Source organism: Platalea leucorodia (assembly GCF_965183815.1).
Source record: "Platalea leucorodia genome assembly, chromosome: 24".
NCBI lineage: Eukaryota > Metazoa > Chordata > Aves > Pelecaniformes > Threskiornithidae > Platalea > Platalea leucorodia.
Window position 1 is genome coordinate 1618457 of NC_138846.1, and position 18793 is coordinate 1637249.

Here is an 18793-nt window from a genome sequence, read left to right on the forward strand (position 1 = left end):
TATTAACAGGAAACAATAATTTTTGAAAAAAATAGTTTTACCATTTTAACCCCAAATATATGGATATCCAACACCAAATAAGAAAAATAAATTCATGGCAAAAGAATCCAACACTATTAAGAATCTTAGAATACTTATGGATGATTCAGACCTTATTTAAAATCGGCAGAAGAGAGATACTCGAGTTTTAGGAAAGAGATCACAGAGAATGATACTTACCCTTTTCACAGAGGTGAATAAAGCAAGCAAGGTGGAATGAAGAGCCCCGAGTTGGAAGAGCTTTTATACAGTTCCCTAGATCATGGGGATCACTTAAGGTGCAATTTATGCATGTGCATAACTGGGGCAAACCCCAAACTAATATGACACGTAGGTCCTCAAAGTTTTGCTGACTATTTGTTTATTTGTTGGTTCGAAGTCTCATGAAATACGATAGGTGCATTTCATCACAGAAGCCTCTTTCAACTCAAATGGCTACTTGTCTTATTCACTCCTGTTATCATTCCATTCATATCCTTGGCGTTACAACAAGAATTATACTAACACTCTTCATTAGCTTCTCCATTATTAATGGCAAAACCCAACTGCTCACTGTGTGGCTGTGGTCACCTGATATGCACAGATTTTTCCATTCAATCCAGGCTGTAAGATACCTGGAGATAAAATGGGGTTCATTAGAGCAACTTTGGGGTCGTCATTTTAATCTTTATCATTTGTACTCTCTGCTACCAATACTGCACCCAAAGGAAGCCATAGAAAATATCCTGTGGTCCTTAAATGGTTTTCTATTGTTTGGCTTTTGCTCCTGAACACAATGCTGGCCTCATCTAATGAAGCAGGGACTCGGGGAAATAGCTCTTGCTTTCTTTGTTGTGCATTAAGCTGTGGATTCCTCTCCTTGTCCTTTTCTCAAACACTGGCAAGTCCTTTGGACCTTCATTCTACAATGGTCTACAGGAGGTTTAAAGCAGAGGGCAGAGATAGAACATCCTTTTAAACTACTCAGATTTTTCTAGCAGGTCTCTCTCACTATATTTCAACCCAGGCTGGAGTCTAGAGGCAAACTAAATACTTACCCCTTCTGTTCTCAAAATTGCAAGGTACTTTCTTTGTGAAGCATTTGTCACCCACATTTTGCAGTTTTCTGTCCCCTGATACAAAGCCTTCAGGGATCCATTTTTAGGTCCATCTTCAGATCAGGCAATATTGAAGACTACTAAGAAACAAAATTAAATGAAAAATGGCGGGTGGCAACTTGCTAAAGGTGTCTGGAGATATGCCACAATAGAGACAGAGAAATCATTTACATTGGTAAAGGCTGATCATTGATCGAATTGTAACATCTCGAGAAAATAACTAAATCCTCGGTTTCTGTGCTCTGATGTGCAACTGCAAATGCTGAAGATATACGCTGATTATACAACTTATGAAACACTGTATTTTATTTAAAAGTTTATATTTCATTCTATACTTCTACACTGAAAAAAATGAAGATGCACAAATCTCCAGTATTCAGGCATGAACTGATTATACCAAGGACGCAAATACCTTGACTTACATGCATATTGTAATGTGATGTCATTCTATAATTGCAAGGCACCTAAATCCAGGTACATGCCTTTAATTTAATTGTAAGAATGCGTTCTCAAACCATTAGTGGATAGTTTGCAGCATTTGAAAAGACTTGCTCCCTGGAAGCTTGAAAATATTACTGTCAAAAAAAACTTCTAACCACCTCAAAGGCTGAGAAACCCACCTCATAATTTAGAGATAATCTATGGCATAGAGTCTGCAGTATTAAAATAACACGTCTGTAAACAAGGGAAGAACCAGCCTTTGTTTTGCGTGGTGAATTCCAAGTTCATAATTGTTCCCTGTTTGCAGAAATTGCCAGCTCAGCCCCGTTCTGGATTTATGGCTTGCAGCAGCAACAGTGTATTATAGAAGGTCATGAGTTCCTGACAATCGAAGTCAATAATTCAAAACATTTCTCTCACGTTTCAATTTTTGCACCAGAGGATCCATTTGTACTGAAAAAGCTTAGGTTTCTTCTGGCCTATTAAATATTCTCAAGTATCATCTTTGCACTGACAACATCAAACCAACAATACCTGGAAAAATTCTCTTTGGGATCTCCAGTCCCTTTGTAGCTTTAGTTAACTTCAGAAACGCGTTCCATGTTTATCTCTTAAAAAACAAAAACAGTCCCCAGGAAGATAAAGGTTTCCTCTCCATCTCCTCTGTGAAATTGTGCAGACTTATCCCCACACATTTTTGCAAAAAGAATACAACAGTTTGAGTGACTGATGGATGGAGAAACTGATTCTGCTCATATCTGCATGAAGAGAGTTCCCAGTGCTCCAAAAGTAAGGATTTCACAATTTTTCTACTGAAAGCTAAATTTCAGTTTCCACAGAAACCTTATTTAAAGACCGAAGCACACGTTGCACGTCCCTGGAATTGCTGTTGCTCTTCGAGCTGAATTGTCCCTATTACAGCCAGGGTCAAATACTACTGAAAAACGTCATTGACTCCCAAGGGTGCTGTGCCCCCCACCTGCAGGTGCGGAAGCTAAACATGCGGAAGCCACCCCCAACCTTCCTGCCTATCACATGGACAGCCTTTAACTTCTGTCCTGGCAGGTTGTAATGTGAATTATATGTACTTAAACAAAAATCCTGTCTATGACAGCAGTTTGTAGTTCTGATAAACACATGAGACACTCTCCAGGTGTTAAGTTAATACAAGAGGAGCGGGCTTAATGCTTTCTCTTGTAATTTCAAGGAAGTGACTGGAATAAAGTCAGGTATTAATTTTCCCCAATAAGTCACAAGATGAAAGAATTCTCTATAATCTAAAGTAATGTTTAGGTCCTATTACAAACAAATTTGAAAGGACTCATAAACTCCAATACCAAACACAGCAATTTCATCATCTCGACGAGTTACGTGTGTTTGAAATTGGGGCGGGCAACGAACGTTGATCTCGTACCTCCAGCTGCTCTGATATAAAAGCTCTTCTCTCTCATAGCTCTTCCAAACACTTCCCTTGACTTCCTGGTGACTTGGGTAAGTCTGATTCTTCTCTGTTGCTATCAATGTGTCTTTTTATTGCTGGTTTCAATGTCAGTTGATGCCCACCATCCATACTGTTGAGTGTATCTGCACTGCTTTTGGACAGAGATTCTCATGCTGGCTCTGGGGTGGCAGATACACGTATTTGATGCGTGGGGCACGGCAGAATTCTCAGTGTCAGGAACACTGGGACATGCATAACACTATGCTCACTTCAATGCATTTAACTTATTCCAAAGTTTGCATGTTATGAGGTTCAACGTTTAATAAGAGCGTCACCACTGCAGACATTCATGCAACCTGAGATGAATGAGCGATGCATCTGAGAAAGTTGTGTGTGTTGTCCTGGTGCAGCAGATCTTCTGGCTCTCCTTTACTTTATTGCTTTCATATTCTTCCTCAGAACCCAGCTAAGGACTTGCAGTACATAGTGAGTGGAGAAGAGTAAAGTCACCCTAGAGAAAATAACTAAGTTTAGAGGGAAGAACATAGGCTGAATTTTGGGGTTTACCAAGGAGCCCTGGTTTGTCCTGGGAGTAACAATTTGAAATGAGTTTTTTGAAAGACATTAGGGACTAAAATGGTGATTTATATTGAAATTGTCCAGGCTGTATCCCTACAGTGGCTGTGTAGGTGGGAACTGGGATAATAACACTATCATCTGTACTTTATTGTCTTGTCAAATGGCTTTCTGAGCAATCAGGGCAGTGACAATCCCATAATCTGTTGTTCCTACAACTCTCCGCAAAAATGGGATGAGTGGGAAGAAGAAGCTACTGTAATTAAGTTATATATAAACTACATCTTATGTAAACCTGCTGAACACAAATCCAAGTTTTCCCACTGACTCATCAAATGACCTTGGACAAAGTATCTTTGCTTTCTCTGGTTTTGCTTCTCAGTTTTCAGTTTAATGTGTACAAAAGTATCTAAGTTCTTCACAGGATATTCATGAGGGACAACACTTTCAGAGCTAGGCGTAATGTTTCCCATATGCCTTTGTATGTGTACACGTTTTTTAGAGAATTAGAAAATCTGCTTTTTGAAAAAAAGAGTATTATGATTGCAAAGTGGGAAATCAATTTATTTCCTCAAAATCCTGTACTTGACTCATTATTTTAATATAAACTGTTGAATTTTGAAGTCTTTGTCTTCTACTTAGTCCAATCATCAGTGTGTGTTGCAGCTTACCTCCACCCCTGCAAGATGTCTTGCTACGACTTGTGCTCCACCTCTGCCTGCGGCGTCTACCGCCCCCAGCCCCTCGCTGACAGCTGCAACGAGCCGTGTGTCCGTCAGTGCCCTGACTCCACGACTGTGATCCAGCCGCCTCCAGTCGTCGTCACCTTCCCCGGCCCCATCCTCAGCTCTTTCCCCCAGGAGTCAGTTGTGGGATCCTCTGGAGCCCCTGTCCTTGGGGGCTATGGGGGCTCTGGCTCCCTGGGCTACGGCTCCCTGGGCTACGGGGGTCTGTATGGCTATGGGGGCTATGGCTCCCTGGGCTACGGGGGTCTGTACGGCTATGGGAGCTCTCTTGGTTACAGGGGTCTCTATGGCTATGGTAGGCCCTATGGTTCTGCCTATTGCAACCCTTACTCCTACTGGCACAATGGGTACGGCCTTGGCAGCTGCGGGCCCTGCTAAATCCTACAGAAATATCCCCCAAATAAGGAATAACCGGCAACTGAGAGATACAATCTTGATCCACAGCAGTGGTCCCAAAGGAGATGTTGTGAAGTCCTGATCACTGCCACCCCTCTGCAGTGGAGCTGGGAGTACACAGCATGTCCTTAATTTCTTCACCCTCTACTCATGGTCTTTTGGGCTTTTTTTCTATCTATGTGTAAAATGGGTAGGATAAAACAGGTAATTTATATTCTTATAAAATGGCACTTCACTGTCCAACTGAAGAAGAGCAATTATGGAAGGAATTGTCTGCACTCCAATGCCTGTTCTTGATATCCTACAATGCTTTTCTGTGAATATTTATTTCTCATTAAAGTGATTCTACTCTGCATCAAACAAATCGACTTCTAGTTTTAATTTCTTCTGCTATGGATATACAACTCTCCTCTCTGTAGATGGGGAAAACTCACATCCTTACATAGGCTGAGGCTCAGACTTCAAAAACGCAGCTGAAATGGCCCAGCTATCAGTGAAGTCAGTCACCCTTCGTTGCACTCAGCGCCCACATTTGGGAGCAGGAATCCTCCCTCCCCAGCTGGCCTGGTTTACAATAATAACATGATGTTTAGAAAGAAACCCACGCTAAACTTCCATTCCTTAATGAGCCACTTGAACGTCTTTGCTGATCATAGCAGGAGCAGAGCTGGTGGCTCAGCTGAGGCTGGATTCAAAGCAGATTGTGGGGAAAAGGGTGGCAGGTGAGGCCCTCAGGTGGGAGGGATGCTCCTGAGTCAGAAGGGACTTAGGGAGGTGGGGAGAGAGTGGTGAAGGGTGTTGGTATGGAGCTGCTGAGAGGGAAAGGGTTGAAGGAGCTGCAACAAGGTGCAACCTCTCTTCAGAGGTGGGTAGGATGTCTCATGGACCTTTTGGATGAGGAATATCAGGAGAGAGGTCGAAAGTTAGAGCTGCTGAAAATGGGGGTTTCTGTTGTGAGAACTTCCCATGCAGAAGGAATTAGGAAATGCAACAGCATTGTTGAGGATATGTATGCAGGGTTATGACTTTTTCTACCTTTTAAGCTTTCCAGGCGCCATAACTGTTCTGTCTGTTCCAGCTGTTCTTGCTGGCATAGATGAATTAGCCCTTGGGGTAGCTGTATGGAGTAGCTGTTTTTCCATCAAAAAACCTCTAACACCTTAGACTTCATGATTATACAGAAAGACCATTACCATACAATTCCACTGTATGGCCCAGACAACTTTCTTTAAGGATTTGACAGAAAATTAATTCAACTTTTTCAGAGACTGTTACTGAGAACAGAGTTTAAATATTTGAGTGAGAACTGGAAGTTCAAAGAGTTGAATCAAAGACTTACCTGGAAGAAATTCTTACTAAAGTTTTTAGGAAAGACTTTAAAATTAGTAATCTACTGTTTCATTTTTCTACCATTATTAATTTGTAACCAGTGGATGTACGACCAAGAAGCCAAGTTCTTCAAAAATGTCAAGAATCTTTATCTGAAAAATGGGGAGGGCAGGACAGTAGTTTCTTCTGTGTGGAGTGCTTCCCACTGCTTTTGTACATTATAAATCCTTGATTTTTTGGGGTAAGACATTAATCTACATAGTTTAGACTGTTACTGACATCTGCACGGGTTAGACTTCTAAGACAAATAGCAAGGGTAAAGGTATGAGAAAAGAACACCAGAACATGGCAACTTTGATGCAATAAACTTTTAATGATAGTGAGAAAAGAAATACATTTTCAGAGGCTACAAGAAGTATGAAACTGTTCTCCAGTCAGGGATACATTCACATATGATTGATTTTTTTTTTTTTTTTTTTTTCCTTCTTCCTGAGTCTTAGCTGTTGACTTGAACAAACAGGAATAACTTTGAACAACTTTGTTACATGTTTACCCAGGCAATATGGAAATGTTACAGGAGAAACATTAGGGCAGAAACTGAAAGTAGAAGTTAAGAGGAAGAATTCAAAAGGGGCTGAAGGGGTACAGCTCTGTGGTCTTGGAACAGAGCAGTGGAGGTTCAGATCTCTTCAGCTGTGAAACCATCACACTTCATCTGTCGGTTATGCATCACTCGGGATATTTTTGTAGGATTTAGCAGGGCCCGCAGCTGCCACGGCGGTACCTGCTGTACCGGTAGGAGTAAGGGCTGCAAGAGCCAGAACCGTAAGATCTGCCATAGCCATACAGGCCCCTGTAACCCAGGGAGTCCCCATAGCCGTACAGACCCCCAGAGCCCAGAGCAGAGCCCCCATAGGCGTAGAGACCCCCGTAGCCCAGGGAGCCATAGCCGCCATAGCCATACAGACCCCCGTAGCCCAGGGAGCCATAGCCCCCAAGGACAGGGGCTCCAGAGGATCCCACAACTGACTCCTGGGGGAAAGAGCTGAGGATGGGGCCGGGGAAGGTGACGACGACTGGAGGCGGCTGGATCACAGTCGTGGAGTCAGGGCACTGACGGACACACGGCTCGTTGCAGCTGTCAGCGAGGGGCTGGGGGCGGTAGACGCCGCAGGCAGAGGTGGAGCACAGGTCGTAGCAAGACATCTTGCAGGGATGGCAGTCAGTCTGTAAAACGTGGTCATTTATGTTAACGTTAAAACAATATCAAACATTTGGTTACGATGAAGCAGTCCAACAGGGTGTCAGTAATAAATCTGGGAAGTAAACATGTTTTCTCTTACTATTCTTCCTAGCACTGTAATCTGGAGGTTAGTTTTGACTTTAGTATCATGAAATCACGTACTTTTCAATTGTATCTTTGGTATTTCCAGATACGCTAATTTTGATAGTATTATATTACTATTAATTGATTGTGTCTACTTAATAAGTTTGATCTTTCCTGTTATAAACTCAGCAGAATGCTGCTAAATGTAGCCATATGCAACCATGTATATGAACTATTCTTTATCTCCTAAAATAGTCAAGGAATTCTTTGAAGCGCTAAAATGTTACAAGTTTGGGATTCAAAACTGCTTGATACACCCCTCTTCTGGAGCCTATATTTACAGGGCCTGGTAACAAATGAGAAATGAAACATTATTTCCAGCAAATAATCTGCAGATCACTGGCAGCCTGGTAGTAACTGAAGAGGACTTGGTCCTAGGTTAAAATCAAGGGTTCTTGACAGCAAGTGAAGTATAGCAATGTTTGAGAGAAATCTGACTTACCCAGTTCACAAAGGTGAATAAAGTGGGAGAAGTGGATAGAAAGACTGAATGCAGAGAGCTTTTATACAGCTCCGTCGATTGCCTGGAGGACATTAGGCATCCTATGCGTGACTTCTTAATTAGGTACCAACCCCAAATTGTAGGACACGTAGTTCCTCAAAGTGCTGAAATTGGTTTTGCTTATTTCTTGTGCGTTGCAGGCACTTCAAACCCACACATCGCGTGACATGCACACTCCACCACAGACTTGCCTATTATCTCCAGGCTTTATCTGTGAAATTATTTTTTATTATTCCATTGCTCTCTTTAGCATTAGGGGAGGAAGTAAGCTGACTTAATTTATTTAAGAGTCCTGCTTAATTAGGATGACAGGAGGACAGTAATTTCTTTTATCCAGTTACAGGTCTTTTAGTGTAATCAACAGTATACCTGGAGTCAAAATGGAATTTCTTTTAGGATCTTAAATGAAGGCTGGAGACAAATAACCAGGGTAAAAACATTCTCTCTGCAGGCTTAGCACTTTTACCTCCAGCTACTCAATGCAAGGCAAACACAATAATCAGGAGTATGTTTTAATGGCTTTTGGACAGTTCTCTACTAGTCATCTTTCAGTCCCGGGAAGAGAGAAATATTTCAGCTGGCAGTCACAAGCCTATGGAAACTGCTTTTTCTGAGTTGTTTCATCAAGCTTTGCTTTCCTTTGTATTTTATTGTGTTTTCTTCCCGTGTTGTTACATGTTAGAGAGATGTACCTAGGAACATAAGACTAAGAGGAGCAAGTAAATCAGGTGATAAGATGTGACTACTGAAAGGGATTCTAGTCCTGACACAATGAAGACAAACCCTGTTGTACCCTGTTTTGGTGGGGGGTTTTGGGGGGTCTAATAGTTGAGTTAACATAAGCAGATTTCTGTTTCTGGACCAATGTGCACTTAAATAAAAAAGATACATTTTATTTTTAAAGTCAAAGAAAGGAAGGTCCAAAAAGTGTTATCAACCATGAACCGATTACGGGAAAGACCCAAATGACCTTAACTGACGTATTTTAATGTGATAATCTCTCATAATAGTGGGGTGTATGCATCCAGGCATACTTTTTATATAATTATGACGCAGTATGTACAAGCTAGTAATGGGTGTTCATGAAGTATTTGAAAATCCCTTGGGATGTTCTTGTAAAACTTTGAGATGTTTTTTTTTTTTAGTATTATAGTTCAGGAAATCTCCATATGTATCTCCAGATTTGGAAAAGCTCATAATTTAGAAATAATATGTGGTCTGAAGACAACCACGTTGATGATTATGATAACCATGATAATGATATAGTGTTACAATAATGGCATAAACAAAGAAAGAAACCTCAGCAAAAGCCAGCATTTGCTTTTCCCGGTGGATTCCCACCTCATAATTGCTCTCTACTGAAAGATGCCATCAACGATGGGGTTAGCTGCAACATCAGTTGTAGACCAGGATCAAGGACTTCTGAGGAGCAAGCTAGAAATTAAAGGAAACTTCAGGAAAATGCACCCTCAAATCTGTGGATCAAACTGAGCTGAAAGTTTTGAGTATCCCTGACTGCTTATGATTTCAGATATTCACTGGGAATCTGTCCACTTTTTGATGTCACTTCGATGACACTTTAGACACTTTGATGTCTAAAAAGTTGCTTTTATCTATTGGATATACAAGTGAAATAAGAGCTGCAGAAATCCCTTAACACCTGTGAATGGTCTTTGATTTAAGCAGGAGGTCTCAGCAGTTTTGAACAGTGAAAAGGAGCCTGCAGACATGCCAGGAGAAGGGCAGAGATAAAACTTAGAAGATGAGCAAATGGGACACCAGTAAGCATTACATATTCTGGGATGAATCCATTGAGTTGTTATATGCTATTAGACTTAGTGGCTTAGTCTGTTACTCTGAAATCTCACTTCACAGCTCTCTTTTTTTCTTTCAAAAAAGAAAGGCTTTTCTTCTAATACAGTTAAATTTGTGGTTTCTCCTATATACCTTCTACAAAAACACACTGCTATCTCAGTAAATCACAACTTTAGATAGTAATTCAATGTACACTTTGATTATTTTAAGCTTTCCACCCTGAGCATTAAATATAAAAATATATCTCTCCTTTCAGAACTAAATTCAGTTTTAAGATGTAGTTTGAGGGTCAGATAAAACCTAAGGCTGTTTTGGACGTCTGCCACTGTGTGTTCAGGAATGCTCACAATATAATTTGATTCAGAGAGTATTGAGAGTCCTCCATGGATTCCAATATGAATTGTATCACATCTCAGAAATAAACGTAAGTGCACGAAGAATATTGCCTGCTTTCCTGAGAATTTAAAGATAGACTGTATTTTATCTTCAAGAAGAGAGAAAACTTACGTAAGGGACTTCAAAGAAACACCTCACAGCAGGTTATTTCTGATAAATGTCTGAGCATCATTGTCATATAAGATAGCAAAACAAGAATATCTATGTATAAGCAGCTTACTGCATGGTGCCACTCCAAAGAGAACAGAAAACTGATATTAATTTCATGAATCATGTTTTAGGATGAAAGATGCATTAATTTCACCCATCGCTCTTTTAGATGAAAGAACGTTGCGTGATGTAATGTGTGTGTTATGTTACATGATAATTGAAATCAAGCAGTAAAAACAGAAAGCTAAACAATTTCATCACTTTGCGTAGCTATCAATACAAAAAATGTGCTGTGTCAACTAATTAGATCCACATTCATGAAACCAGCCTCTCATCCCTCAGGCAGTCTGAACTGTATAAAAGCTCTCTCCACTCAGGGTTCTTCCAACCTCTTTTCTTCACTCATTCTTCTCAGTGAATTGGGTAAGTCTGAATCTGCTCTTTAGAACTACGGGAATAGCTCTTTGCTATACAATTTAACCTAGGATGGTCTCTTCCATTAAGAACTAGTGGGTAAAACTTTAGATGAAAAGATAAAGTTTACAGAAATGGTTAAAACTGTTACAGACAGCTGTTCTCTCCATTCAGGGTTGGCATTTCATTTCAAAGCAAACGGAAAGTTTCTTGATATGGCAGAAAATTAAGTTCATTATTAGTTCACTTTCAACAGCTTCTTTGTTTATAGGGGTAACTGGAAATTATTTGAAAAAGTTTAAATCTTCATGGTTCACGGGGAAATGCTGAGCTTAGAAGCATACCTTCCATTATTTCCAGTTTATTCTATTCCAGATGTCTCAAGGTGCTTTTTCATTAGTTCAAGATAAATGGGTATGAATACTACCAGAGATCAGGTGCCGGCTTAGATAGAGTAGGAAAGAGAGAGGAATTGAGAACTGTTGAAAATTCTTTGTAAGAAATTCATTTAATTAAGAGAGGTCATGGAGGGAATTTAAGGAGCTGAGAGGTGAAGCACTGGGTTTTTCATGTTAATGGGGGCAAGTTGTTTGGGGTGAGGTTTTTTTTTCAAAAGAGTTCGGAGCCCAGAATCAAAACACTGTGGTGTTATGCTAGTCATAAATATCTTGGTGCCCTGATTCAGCATGTGGAAATTGGGGACAATAATCTTTGCAATCCCCTTGTAATGGTCTCATCAAATAAGTTACTGAGCAAATCTGAATAGACAATGACTTATAATGCCTGTTCTTACAAGGCTCAGCACGAAGCAGATCAGTGGGAATGAAGAGTTAGAGTCATGAAATCATGCATAACAACACACTCCGTTTTTGGAGTCCCAGTCCTTGCTGATCCACTGACTCACCAAAGCATCTGAGCAAATAATTTTGCTGTTCTGCTTCAATTTTCATTTCTAATAGACATAGGTAAATTGGTGTTCTTCAAAGCACTCTTGTCTGAGGAAAGGCAGCAAACTCTATAGCACTCTTATGTATGTAAATAATGCCTTGTACTTGATAAAATCAACTCTTGTAGATTGACCTCCATCCCTGCGAGATGTCTTGCTACGACCTGTGTTCCACTGCCGTTGGTGGCATCTACCGCCCCCAGCCCCTCGCTGACAGTGGGAACGAACCGTGTGTCCGTCAGTGCCCTGACTCCACAGCTGTGATCCAGCCACCCCCAGTTGTCGTTACCTTCCCCGGCCCCATCCTCAGCTCCTTCCCCCAGGAGTCAGTTGTGGGATCCTCTGGAGCACCCGTCCTTGGGGGCTATGGGGGCTCCCTGGGCTACGGGGGTCTGTATGGCTATGGCGGCTATGGCTCTCTGGGCTATGGGGGCTACGGCTCCCAGGGCTACGGGGGTCTGTACGGCTGTGGGGGCTCCGCTCTGGGCTTTGGGGGTCTGTATGGCTATGGGGGCTCCCTGGGTTACAGGGGCCTGTATGGCTATGGCAGATCTTATGGTTCTGGCTCTTGCAGCCCTTACTCCTACCGGTACAGCAGGTACCGCCGTGGCAGCTGCGGGCCCTGCTAAATCCTACAGAAATATCCCTTGACTAAAGAACGACTGGTGAATGCATGGTACAATCTTGATCCTCAACTGAGCTCCTGAGTAAGGGGCAGAGCATTAAAGACTTCCACTTAATACAGTGGAGTCAGAATAGCTCCATAAATTACACTTCTCATTTCCTTCTTCATTTGTTTCATCTCCTCTTCCTTGCCCTTGCCAGTGGCCAAATGTGTAACGCCACCATTGTCCCAGAGGACACTTGCTTCTCCCTGAAACTGCCACCGCCTGGGAGAAGCCTGAAGCAGCAGCTCTCTTGAAGCCTGGGGGGACAACCTGCCCGCCTCTGACTTGTGTGTCTTTCTCCAGTGGGTGCTTTCCTGCACTTGCAATAAAACAATCCTGCATCCAACACCTGCCTCTCTGCCTTTCCTTTCAAAGCCGCGCACGGGCTGCAGGGCTCCCTTGCCCTGCATGTGCCCCCTGCCAGCCAGGTCAGGGCAGTGTCTCAGCCCCAGCAAAGCCAGGCTGATCTGCCTTTGGGGAGACCCCACAGCTCTGGCCCCACGCAGTCCTGCTGCTAGGAAACCTATCTGCCCAGTCTTTCATTGCTACTGAGCTGAAATTATCGTCTTCCCTACACTAATTATTCTAGTTGTCAAACTTCCAGTAGTTAGTCCAATTTTTTTTCACTGGTTAATTTAGTGCTGGAATTCCTTTTAATTTTACATCTTCCCAGATGATGTACTAGAAATCATCAAACTGTGTTCAAAGACAAGGTAAAAAAATGTGGCCTGAAGTTCTGTCAAAGCATGTTCTGAAAAGGAACAATAGGAGGAAAGTAAACAATGGGAAACAACTTTTAAGATGGGTATCTGATGAGCAAAGTTCAAGCACTACCTCTTCCTTTTTTCTTAATCACTGCTGTGATAACAGTTGCCTCAGGGAAGTTTGGGCTGAGTCTGGAAGTCAGCTGGGTGAAGTAAAAGGAGTATGAACTAACGCATTACAGAAGATTTTCCTATTACTTCACTGAGACTCTTTCAAAGAAAAGTTCCACGCATGAATGTACAATTTCTTGATCTCAACCCTCTGTCAGTGTCATGGAACAGCAAGTCTGATTTTAACAGGTAATTTCAATGTTCCCCACCCTGCCTCAATGTAACTGGATATGTCAGACGGCTGTGTGCTGTAAGTAGTAACAAGTTGAAATGAAAATTAGTCTGTGGTATTTGCTTTTATTTTAAGAAAATATTAGTTCATTTTTACTGATTAACAAACACTTATTGAGAATATTTTGACCAAAAAAAGCCCTTCACTGAAAGGTTCTCCTTTCTCTGCCTGCTTCATCCTCCCTGTCCCAACACTGCCTGCCCTCATGGCCTTGGGCTTTCTGCAAAAGGTTTGGGGGGGTCTGGGAAGGGACCGGAGCTTGCAGGGCCCAGCTGAGAGCCCAGCCCCTGCTCCATGAGTGCCTGGGATGTGTGAAGAGCCCAGGCAGCTGAGGTGGAGAAGAAAGGCTCCTGCCTTTTGGGCACAAGGAAACGGCTCTCTGACCCTGCTGCTGCTCTCCATCCTCACGTGGCTTGAGGCAAGGACACTGCTGCCATGAATTCCCAGGAGCTCAGCAACCAGCCTCCTAGCTTGTGCCACACCAGCCCTGCATCTCCTTGGCTCAGGTACCTCTCTTGTGCTGAGCAAAGCCCTTTTTCCTCCCGGCTAGTTCAGTCCAGGGCAGTTCCTGGGACAGCTTTACAAAACATGGATGTCTGGTTTCCTCTCTGTTTCTCTTGTGCTCAACACCAGCAACGTTGCTCTCATGCACAGCCTCTAAGATGTACTTCAGTGTAAATCATACGTGATCACAGCTGGACGCCTGAGCTCCGACTGCCACTGATTCTCTCAATAAGGCAGTGTCAGGCAGGTACCAGTCAGCACCCAATTAGACGGGTATTGTGTCAGACAGCAAGTGCCTAGCCCAAGACAACAAGATTGGTGAGAGCTATTAGCACCCAGCTAACATGATCACGTAGCTTCTATTTGGGCTGGATGCCTGTTCGGGGTGAGCTCATGTCTGATTTCAAAATAGTACACAGAGACAGCATTTCTGCCAGTGTCTAATGTTATATGGGAGTTATAGGAATGGAGGGAGTTTACTACATTAGTTACTCAAGGATCAGTCTCAGAAAACCTCTAATTATTTGTTTGCTTTAATGGTATTGGCACATCATTTCAGAGCACTCTGTTTTGTGTGCTGATAACATAAAGCTGAGTAGCATTAAACAGGAGGGAATCAGAATTTAAGACTGGAAAAACGAGGTGGCTAAACTGATGGGAGTAACAGTAACGGTATGATCTTCAGTAGTGCAGTGCACAGCCATGAACCTGCTGACTATGGAGAAAAGATCTGGTGTAACACAGGTTATAGTCAGAAAGAAGTCACAGAAGAGGAAAAACTCTCTGAGTAGCCCCAAATAGGTGATGGTAAGGCATAGGGAGATTGCACGCTCTCGAGTGAATCCATTGTAAATACAGAATACCAGAGACTAGTGGTAATATAAGCAGAACGTATAAAAACAAGGGGAAGCACGTGCAATTTCCTTTTACGGCCAACATATCATTCCTTCTCTAAAAGAGAGGGTGAATTCAAGAAAATTGAATGGCACTAATCTTAATTAATCTCACGTGTACTGCAGTAAGGGGTAAAATAACAGGTCATCTTGAGTAAAATTAAGAAAAAGATGATCTGTGTTTGCTTTTGACGCAAGAGAGTTATAAATACCCCGAATGTGATACAGTAGCAGTTTTGTAGAAGTACAAAGGTTTGGAGCATGAGAAGGCAGAATCACGCCTTCTTCTGGAAGATCATGAACAGTAGACAAGACAGCATCCCCTAATGTATGAATATTATGGACCAAATACGTATCTGTACACATATTTATATATAACTATGCAAACATTAATTGAAGAGACGTCTGTAGTCCAACCACCTGCTCCCAATTCATTGCTACACTTCTGTAATTGAATCATTCCTATTTCCAATTAGGGAAAAGAAGATTTTCCCTGAACTGAGCACGACGCATCTAAGGTAGGAGAAGGAGAAACCAGGAATGACCTCTTCTCTCCTAGGTATGGAAAGATGTATGATATCCTACGGTGAACTATGGAGAAACCAGCAATTCCCCTCCAACACCAAATGAGCATTGAATGTCAGACAAGGAGGGAGGGAGACACGACTTGCATGCAGGAAACCTTTATTGTGCCCAGAGGGGCAGGAGAGGCTGTCAGAGAGATGCTGGGCAAGACCCCGAGAGCCTGCTTGCCCCGTGTTGGAGGAGGCAGCGGGATCTTCTCCAGAGCATTGCTTCTCGCTCCCGATGCCCCCCTGCTGTGGTGGCATTGCAGATGCCAAGGCCTTGGCCCTGCAGGCTCGCAGAGCCTTTCGGCTCCGCCGCCTGCCCCCTCCGACAGCTGGCAAGAGAGGGGAGGGGAGGAGAGCAGAGGGCAGGAGAAGAGGGCCGGGAAGCGCCGAGCGTGTTGGACAGCGCCAGCTGCCCAGGCGTTGGCTGGGGCTGGGGCTGCTCAGCACTCCTCAGTGCCTCGTGCCCTCCAGCTCAGGCCTGCCTGGGGGGTGGTGGCATTGGCGCTTGGGCTGGGGGCAGTGGCAGGGGCTGGGCTGAGTCTAGCAGGGCCCGCAGGTGTCCCACAGCTTCTTGCTGTAGCGGGGCAAGGCGCAAGGGCTGCAGGCAGGGGAAGCGTAGGGTCTGCCAAAGGTGCAGAGGCCCCCCGAGCCCAGCGTGGCCCCGGCGCCGTAGAGGCCCCCCAGCCCCAGGGAGCCCCCGAAGGCGGGGGCTCCGGAGGAGCCCACCACGGCTTGCTGGGGGAAGGAGCTGAGGATGGGGCCGGGGAAGGTGACGACGACGGGGGGCGGCTGGATGAAGGCCGTGGAGTCGGGGCACTGGCGGGCGCACAGCTCGTTGCAGCTCTCAGCGATGGGCTGGGGGACAGCCACGCTGGTTTTCGGTGGGCACAGGTCGTAGCAAGACATCTTGGTGCGAGAGAGCGGAGCCTGAAACACAAGGCCCCAAGGCCAGGTGTCACGAGCCAGGAGGAGATCCCCCGAGCGAGCAGTGCCCTCTTCCCACAGCTGCCCTGCAGCTGCAGGGGCCAGAGCCACCGCCTTGCCCGCGCTGCCCACCGCTTGCCCTTTGCCCAGCCAGCCCCGCTCCGCGCCCTGCTCTCTGCACCCCTCGCCTTGCCCTCTCTCCGCACACAGAGGGCACACAAGCCCTCCCTCCGCGAGAGCCTGTGCAGGGCCTGGCTCTGCACGTCCCGGCCACGGGGCTCCTTCCTCCTCCCGCCGTGGCTCAGCCTGCCCTGGCCGTCCAAGCCTGCTGCCAGGAGAGCTCTCCTGGCCAGGGAGGCTCCACGCCGAGCCCTGTCACAGGAGGCACAGGCCCACAGGCACCCACCTACCCTTTTCCTGAGCAGAGCGAGGCAGGAGCGGCGGATGCCGGCGCTTGCCGAGGGCAGCGCTTTTATGCCTGGCCAGCGAGCGCGGGGAGGAGCTGGCCACGCTGGGGGCACGTGGCCCGTGGCGGCCGAGCCCCTGCCTCCTCCCTGCGTGGCACGGGGCTGTTTTGCTGACGCCGTTTCCTCACCAGCCCCAACCCGCTCTATCGGCCCCTGCAATTACCCCGCTCGGACGCTCGCCAGCTGCCACCTAATGGGCCAAATTAGGCCCACTGTCTTTTCATTATCTCCGTGTGTGTAAGAGGGCACGCAGCGTGACAAAGGCTGACTGCAAGCGCCCTGCGTGCCATAGCTCTTCCCCAAGGGCTTGGTCTCGGGGCGGCCCCACGCCTTCTCTGCAGAGCCACAGGGAAGAGCGGGCTCCCATCCCTGGGCAAGAAGGCGGCCTGGCAAAGGCCTCCCGCACGCCAGGGACCGCGTGACGTGCGCCGTGTGGCTGTTATCTACAGAGGGGCGAGGTTACGAAATGCCAAATCAAGGGCACTCCTCTCGGGCACTGCCTGCTCAGCACGATGCATCACTCGCCAGCCCAAGGGAGCCGGCCCCCGGGCGCCTGCAGGCGTTGGCCATCGACCTCTGCAAGTCTGGGGGAGAAAGAGCCCTCGTGCTCTTCCCCGAGGGGCCCGGTGCAAGGAGCACAGAGATGGCTTCCCAGGGCAGGGTACAAGGCAGGCAGCGAGGAGCTGCAGAAGCAGGCACCTCTCCTGCCGTGCGCAGCCCCCGTCAGGGAGATGCCTGCTGCCACTTAGGCCACGAAGCAGAAAGGGGAGGAAAGCCTCGGAAGCGGCATGTGCTGGTGTGGCGTGGGGATGCTGAGTCAGGGAGGGGCAGGAGCCGGACAGCCCTGTTGTCGTCGGCAGGAGGGAGTGCCGCCTCTGCAGATTGGCCCAGGTGGTGCTGAGCAATGGCGGGGCCAGTATAAAAGCTCGGCCTCTGCCAGGCTCTCCCATCCACTGCTCTGGTCGCCTTCTCCTCGGGGAACAGGGTAAGTCTGAGAGCGCTTCTCCTCCTTGCCCCTTGCCCCTTGCCCCTTGCTCCGGCCGTGGCCCCTGCGTCTCGGGCGCTCCCCTAAGCTGCTCTCTTGCAATCTCGGCCCTCTTGCAGAGCACCGTCCGATCCCGCGCAAAGATGTCTTGCTACGACCTGTGCCCACCGAAAACCAGCGTGGCTGTCCCCCAGCCCATCGCTGAGAGCTGCAACGAGCTGTGCGCCCGCCAGTGCCCCGACTCCACGGCCTTCATCCAGCCGCCCCCCGTCGTCGTCACCTTCCCCGGCCCCATCCTCAGCTCCTTCCCCCAGCAAGCCGTGGTGGGCTCCTCCGGAGCACCCGCCTTCGGGGGCTCCCTGGGGCTGGGGGGCCTCTACGGCGCCGGAGCCACGCTGGGCTCGGGGGGCCTCTGCACCTTTGGCAGACCCTACGCTTCCCCTGCCTGCAGCCCTTGCGCCTTGCCCCGCTACAGCAAGAAGCTGTGGGACACCTGCGGGCCCTGCTAGACTCAGCCCAGCCCCTGCCACTGCCCCCAGCCCAAGCGCCAATGCCACCACCCCCCAGGCAGGCCTGAGCTGGAGGGCACGAGGCACTGAGGAGTGCTGAGCAGCCCCAGCCCCAGCCAACGCCTGGGCAGCTGGCGCTGTCCAACACGCTCGGCGCTTCCCGGCCCTCTTCTCCTGCCCTCTGCTCTCCTCCCCTCCCCTCTCTTGCCAGCTGTCGGAGGGGGCAGGCGGCGGAGCCGAAAGGCTCTGCGAGCCTGCAGGGCCAAGGCCTTGGCATCTGCAATGCCACCACAGCAGGGGGGCATCGGGAGCGAGAAGCAATGCTCTGGAGAAGATCCCGCTGCCTCCTCCAACACGGGGCAAGCAGGCTCTCGGGGTCTTGCCCAGCATCTCTCTGACAGCCTCTCCTGCCCCTCTGGGCACAATAAAGGTTTCCCGCATGCAAGTCGTGTCTCCCTCCCTCCTTGTCGCAAGTCGGGAAGGCCCCTG

At 46.6% G+C, this 18793-nt stretch overlaps 5 protein-coding genes across 5 annotated transcripts; 3 read left to right on the forward strand and 2 right to left on the reverse strand.

Annotated features, from left to right (window-relative positions):
- Positions 1 to 4280: 4280 nt before the first annotated feature.
- LOC309600519 (scale keratin-like) lies at positions 4281 to 4718 on the forward strand (the record flags this gene model as incomplete). The annotated part of the gene is made up of 1 exon (XM_082332918.1): positions 4281 to 4718. One exon carries the CDS (start codon positions 4281 to 4283, stop codon positions 4716 to 4718), a length of 438 nt encoding a protein of 145 aa, XP_082189044.1.
- A 2100-nt stretch (positions 4719 to 6818) lies between these two features.
- On the reverse strand, positions 6819 to 7271 carry LOC309600518 (scale keratin-like; the record flags this gene model as incomplete). Its single annotated transcript, XM_082332917.1, has 1 exon — positions 6819 to 7271. The coding sequence occupies one exon, from the start codon at positions 7269 to 7271 to the stop codon at positions 6819 to 6821; it is 453 nt and encodes a 150-aa protein (XP_082189043.1).
- A 4553-nt stretch (positions 7272 to 11824) lies between these two features.
- LOC309600504 (scale keratin-like) lies at positions 11825 to 12304 on the forward strand (the record flags this gene model as incomplete). Its single annotated transcript, XM_082332898.1, has 1 exon — positions 11825 to 12304. One exon carries the CDS (start codon positions 11825 to 11827, stop codon positions 12302 to 12304), a length of 480 nt encoding a protein of 159 aa, XP_082189024.1.
- Positions 12305 to 15959: 3655 nt separating this feature from the next.
- Positions 15960 to 16814, reverse strand: LOC309600525 (feather keratin 3-like; the record flags this gene model as incomplete). The annotated part of the gene is made up of 2 exons (XM_082332924.1): positions 16749 to 16814; positions 15960 to 16346 (listed from the first exon to the last, which is right to left on the reverse strand). The coding sequence occupies exon 2, from the start codon at positions 16323 to 16325 to the stop codon at positions 15960 to 15962; it is 366 nt and encodes a 121-aa protein (XP_082189050.1). The 5' UTR covers positions 16326 to 16346; positions 16749 to 16814.
- Positions 16815 to 17938: 1124 nt separating this feature from the next.
- Positions 17939 to 18304, forward strand: LOC309600545 (feather keratin 3-like; the record flags this gene model as incomplete). Its single annotated transcript, XM_082332944.1, has 1 exon — positions 17939 to 18304. One exon carries the CDS (start codon positions 17939 to 17941, stop codon positions 18302 to 18304), a length of 366 nt encoding a protein of 121 aa, XP_082189070.1.
- Positions 18305 to 18793: the final 489 nt, after the last annotated feature.